The sequence below is a fragment of the Buceros rhinoceros genome, unplaced genomic scaffold, assembly GCF_000710305.1.
Source record: "Buceros rhinoceros silvestris isolate BGI_N320 unplaced genomic scaffold, ASM71030v1 scaffold21167, whole genome shotgun sequence".
NCBI lineage: Eukaryota > Metazoa > Chordata > Aves > Bucerotiformes > Bucerotidae > Buceros > Buceros rhinoceros.
The window spans coordinates 13,103-18,262 of record NW_010423024.1 but is presented as its reverse complement, the minus strand read 5'-3'; the positions used below and the strand labels follow the sequence as shown (position 1 = coordinate 18,262).

The following is a 5,160-nucleotide window of genomic DNA, read 5'->3' as shown; positions in this document are numbered from 1 at the left end:
CTCCCAGGCCTCGTGACCTAAACTTTACTGTGAGCAGTCCCCAGGCAAGCGAGAGACTGTGAGATTATCTGCAGCTACTGTAGGAGTAAGCACATCACAGGTTAGTACCAGGACTGAAGGACAAACGCTTTGAGCTCTTGCACACTTGCCAGGTGGAGAGATTTGCTCCAGAGGAGGGAGCAGAGGAAGCAGATGTTTAAGACTGCTATGGAAAGAGCCCGCTTAGTGCCCAAGAGAAAAACAAAGCAGCCATCTACTTTCACCCTTGAGAACAAGAGGATATTCTTCCTCATTTTTACTTATCTGACAAAATAATTGAGAAAAAACCATTTTATTTCTATATCCATTTATTACTCCAGTCTTGTAAAAATATAAGACTAATATACAACTACATCTAGCTTGATTCTGTAAAATCAATCTTCATTCAGCAAGATACCAATGTACATTATACATTACAGTTGTAAGAAAAATACTGATATTTGACATTTTAAACAAGTTCATTCATGTAAAAATCACATTGCAAGTAAAATTTAATTAGAAAATACATAATATTCACAAAAATACACGTTAAAGACAGCTTGTGAGAACATTGTCCTAAATTTAATTCAGCTGTGGAAAAACCCATATGATTCACAGTTAGGCTTGACTTACCCAGTACCATAGCAGAACTTCAAAGTAAATGCATCTTAATTCTATCAAGAATTTGTTCTTTTTCCTATTAAGGTGCACTTAAATATCCCAGCTGCAAGGAATGACTTGTCCCCCCACTGTGCATGTACATAACACTAGTCCAAGGAATTTCAGTTTTCCATTCCATTTTGAAATAATTTGGATATTTATAAATTAATTTATAAAATCTGGATTGAAAATACAATTTATATAGACAGGATACTTAATACACAAAGATTACATGAATAGCAGCGTAATATTGTCAGTCATGCATAGCATCCTCACTGTCACTTTTGGATTTTTTCTTTTTTTTAGCTAAAGATAAAATCTATATAAAACAGTCAAGCCTTTAAGTATTTTCTTCCACGGAGAAAACTGTAAAGATGTTAAAAATTGAGGAGGTAGTGCATGAAAGGCTAACAATATCAGCATAGTTTAAAAAACCTTATTCTGAACCCCAGTATCATCTCAATATAAAATTAAGTTTAGCCACTCATAATCAACTGTTGATCATCCTGAAGGAACATCTAAAATATTTTGTAATTAACAGTGTATGCATTAGTAAGATATGGAAGAACTTTAGAAACTTTACGGTAACTGCAGCATTAAGCAATTACATGCTGTGCAGTCTGTCATGGTAACTGTAAATACACACTTCTAAAAACTCAGGTTTATTCTTTAATGTTTTTATCAAGTCCCAAATTCTTAGTTTTACTATGTTATCAAATTTCTGTAGAACAGGACATGATGTATGTCAGAAAGAATATTATCTCACATTTAGATTCATCTGTTTGCAGAAGAAGTCCTAAGAGATGAATTCTCATGCATTCCAGAGTTGGACCCTAGTTAAATTTCTACAAGTCCTTAATACTGGCATACACATTGAAAACGTTCACACATCCCTTCTAAGCACGGATTAGGTGATGCCGTTTGGCAGCTCACTGGCCTCAGGTGTTCGTACCTCAGCAGCTCGTCACCTCACAACACTGGCATTCTCGGACTCAGCCCTCCCACACAGGGAGGGTTCTATCCAAGCTGCAAAATACTCACGTACCACGTTAGACCCATAATGTATTTCCACTGAACAAAAACATTACACCTGTATAAGTGCACTACCAGTTCATTTTCTATGTCTGTGGACCTCATTTCTCTTTTCACCCAAGTGCCTTTATTCCTTTGATTACTTACAACACATTCAAGTAAACAAAAGGCACAGAAGTGCAAACTAGCATCATAAATGAAAGTCACCCTCCACTGATGATTTCAGACAGGAAGGAAAGTCTTTTGATAAAGGAAAAAAAAAAGACATTTTAAAGTAAACCATCTTCCTTAAAGGAAGCGTAGAGCAGCACTGACAGAAAACACGTGTTTAAAATCTGCATGTTGCAGAATGAACATTTATTTTCCTTATTCCACACTAACTGGATGTAGTTACTTCATTTTTAACAATTATTAACAAAGTAAGTATTGGTCATATTGCAAAAGATTCCAGGGTGTCTCCAGATGCACACTGAAGAAACCCTGAAGAAATCCTAAATGCTAACTCCCCCTAAATCAAAGTGGGCACGAATACCTGTCTTGACATTGACGAGACTTCAACTCCAGTAGTTGAAGGCTTGAAAACACTACTGCTCATGAGAGACGAATTTAAAATGTGCATTTAGAGACATTAAACAGCAGTAATTTCTGAACAAATACATTTTTAGCCTCCAATATCTTATAAAGACTCTTACAGATGCCTTAACATTAAGCTTACAGTTAGTCTCTTGTTCAAGTTACCAGAGGTAGATGTTTTCTCAAGATAGACCGAGGGAAAAAAAGAAAGGAGTTAGTCTCCCTTCCCACTCGTCATATCTCCCCACAGGGTAGAACATGCTCCCGAGCACCTGGACTGCCGTCTCTGGGAAGCACAGCAGCACAGCGCAGAGCGGGCAGCATTCGACCACTTCCTTCTCGGGGGCTGACAGACTACTGGATCCCTGGGGAGAAGCTCCATCCTTCCTTCTCTCCAATCCTATTAGTCCCCACCTTATTTTCCTGCCACAACTTATGTTCTCAGAGAAGGGTCAGGCTGGGAAGTGGTAAAGCAGGAGATACTAAAAGGGGAAGAAGAATGCTAGAAGCCTCTCTGTGCTGTTCTCCCAGGAAGTTTGCAGCTGATTACACACATACTTACGCACTTGCAGTATCAGGACTTGTTGTCAGTACTTTGTTTTACCTATAGCAAGTTTTTAATATTCCAAATACCCAGCCAGTGGTACACAAGAAAGATCAGTATTTACAGTTTAGTTCACTATAATGAATAATTTAATATCACATGGCTCAAGCAAGTTCTATTAAAGCCTCATTTCGATTTAAAACTTTTTTTTTTAAATCCAGGGGTTTAACTCAAGATATTCTAACTTGTTCAGGTTTGAAGACAGTCACTTTTCACATAATGCATGACTCACTATAACAAACCTTTATAGCTTCTACTAGTAATATTAAAATGGATTATTTTATTTCCATAGCATCATGTTAACATTTGATTTCTTTGAAATTTACTGGGATTAGCAACTAAACCAAATGATACCCTTAAGTATTGCAAACTAAAATGAGAACAGGTCTTTGATGCGTAAGTGTTAAGACTTTCACATTTCAATTTCAAAATCATAGTCGTTAAAAGTAAGCTTACCAGGCCATTAAAAACAGTAAAAGGTGCATGACTAATGAGCCTGTGGTTGAACATTCACTTACAAAGGAACAGGCAACTTCAAAAGCTCCCACCATCATATCCTGACTGTCAGGCGGCTGACCGCTGTCACACAGCCCTACTGCTCAACAGGTCAGTCAGGGAGCCCAACAACCATGAACACATCTTCCCCCCCGCCTGCTCATTTTTCAGTGTCCTCATATGCAGACAGCTCTACCAGCTTATCAGCAGTCTGGAACAGGAATGGAGCGGCTACAGCAGCTCCATCATACGTAAGCAGCACTTCAGATGAACATGAAACCGCAGCACATTAGACAGTCAACCTCACACAATAATGGAAGTTTACTTCTATAGAACCAGTAGTACTCTGCATTAAAAAAAGATTTAAAAATCAAGTACCTGTAAAAGAAAGCTCACAGCCATCTCTTAGCTATCCTTCATTTTCAGTTTGAATTTTCCTTATCCAGTTTCAGTCAGTTATCAATTACCTTCCATCTTTGTGAAGTATTTACATTGAAGTGCAGAATTAACTAAGTTAGTCGACTTACATAATTTTGAATTTCTTGTTTTTTGCTCCTTTTAATCTAACTGCAGTGCTCAGTAGATGGAGAGGTATAAAATGTTTTACATATTAAGCCAAATTAAAATAGGCATGGCATCCTTACTTAATATGACCAGTGTAATTTCATAGCGTTATTATAGTTCCATCTTCTTCTAATGCCTTATGATCTGGATCTTGTACTTCACATTCCATGCTAATGCTGCCCGCTGAATGATTCAAGTTCATCTCAAGAGAAGGAAGGAATCCATTTTGTGTTGACTCATGAAGAAGTTCAATTTGTGTCAGTGATTCTAGGCTTTCACTGGCAGCTGTGGCTTTCGGAATCTGCTGTGGCTCACCACTGTCTTCAATAATAATGTCCTCTTCATCGCTCTCCTCTTCGTGCAAAACATTTGGTGTGCTACTTGGAAGGCTAGATTCAGTAGACTGACCGGAGCTGCCAGAAGTCCGACTGTTCCTCACAACATTATTTCTCTGGTTTGCTGGTCTTACTGTAATGATCAGGTTACGGCTGTTTGCAATCATCATGTCTGTAACCTGATCAAGGCTTTTTCCTGAAACCTCTATTCCATTCACCTCCAGTACTTCATCATTGACAGCTAGTAAGCCTGTGCTTTGAGCCAGACCTCCAGGGACAAGCCTAGATATGAAAATCCCTGGAACTTTCTCTAATCCATGTGGTGTTACTCTGACGCTAGAGCCATCTCGTATATAGAATCCCAGGGGTTTGTCAGTCCCATATTTGTAAAGTCGTACCCTACGATGGGTTTCTGGAAGAATATCTACATCTATAATAGACGACACTGGTCTGAAGTCTTGTGGCATGCTAATGACAATGTGTGGTTTCTTCTTGTGATTATCTGGACGTAACACGTTTGATAAGACATTTTTCTTCCTTGTCATAGTATCCGTACCAAAGGCACTGTAGTCTGCATCTTCTGTAAGACATAGCACATTGATGATTAGATCACTTTATACGTGGTCCATATCACATTGCTATCGTGTTTTAGCTTAGCAAAATGAAATATCTAATCTAGAAGGCTTCTGGCTTGCTATAGCAGAAACATTTCTCTACACATGAAACAAGAGCTTTAATGTTACAAAATTCACCAAGGTTTGTAATACTTTTGGTTTCCTTCTACCAAAGGAAAGACAGTATGCAAAAAAATGAAAGCCAGCTAGCAGCAGGAGAGACACAAAGAACTATAGCTCCTTGAGAGCAAGGTTGGAATGGAAA

The 5,160-nt window shown here is 38.3% G+C and overlaps 1 protein-coding gene across 1 annotated transcript in view; it reads right to left on the bottom strand.

The window, feature by feature from the left end:
- Window positions 1–4,046: 4,046 nt before the first annotated feature.
- The window catches only part of PARD6B (par-6 family cell polarity regulator beta), a gene marked incomplete at its 5' end in the record, with an annotated part of 9,896 nt that continues 8,782 nt past the window's right edge, over window positions 4,047–5,160 (bottom strand). Inside the window, one exon of the mRNA XM_010140294.1 lies at window positions 4,047–4,861. Within this exon, the coding sequence (XP_010138596.1) occupies window positions 4,047–4,861 (815 nt within the window). The remainder of the gene's footprint in view (window positions 4,862–5,160) is intronic.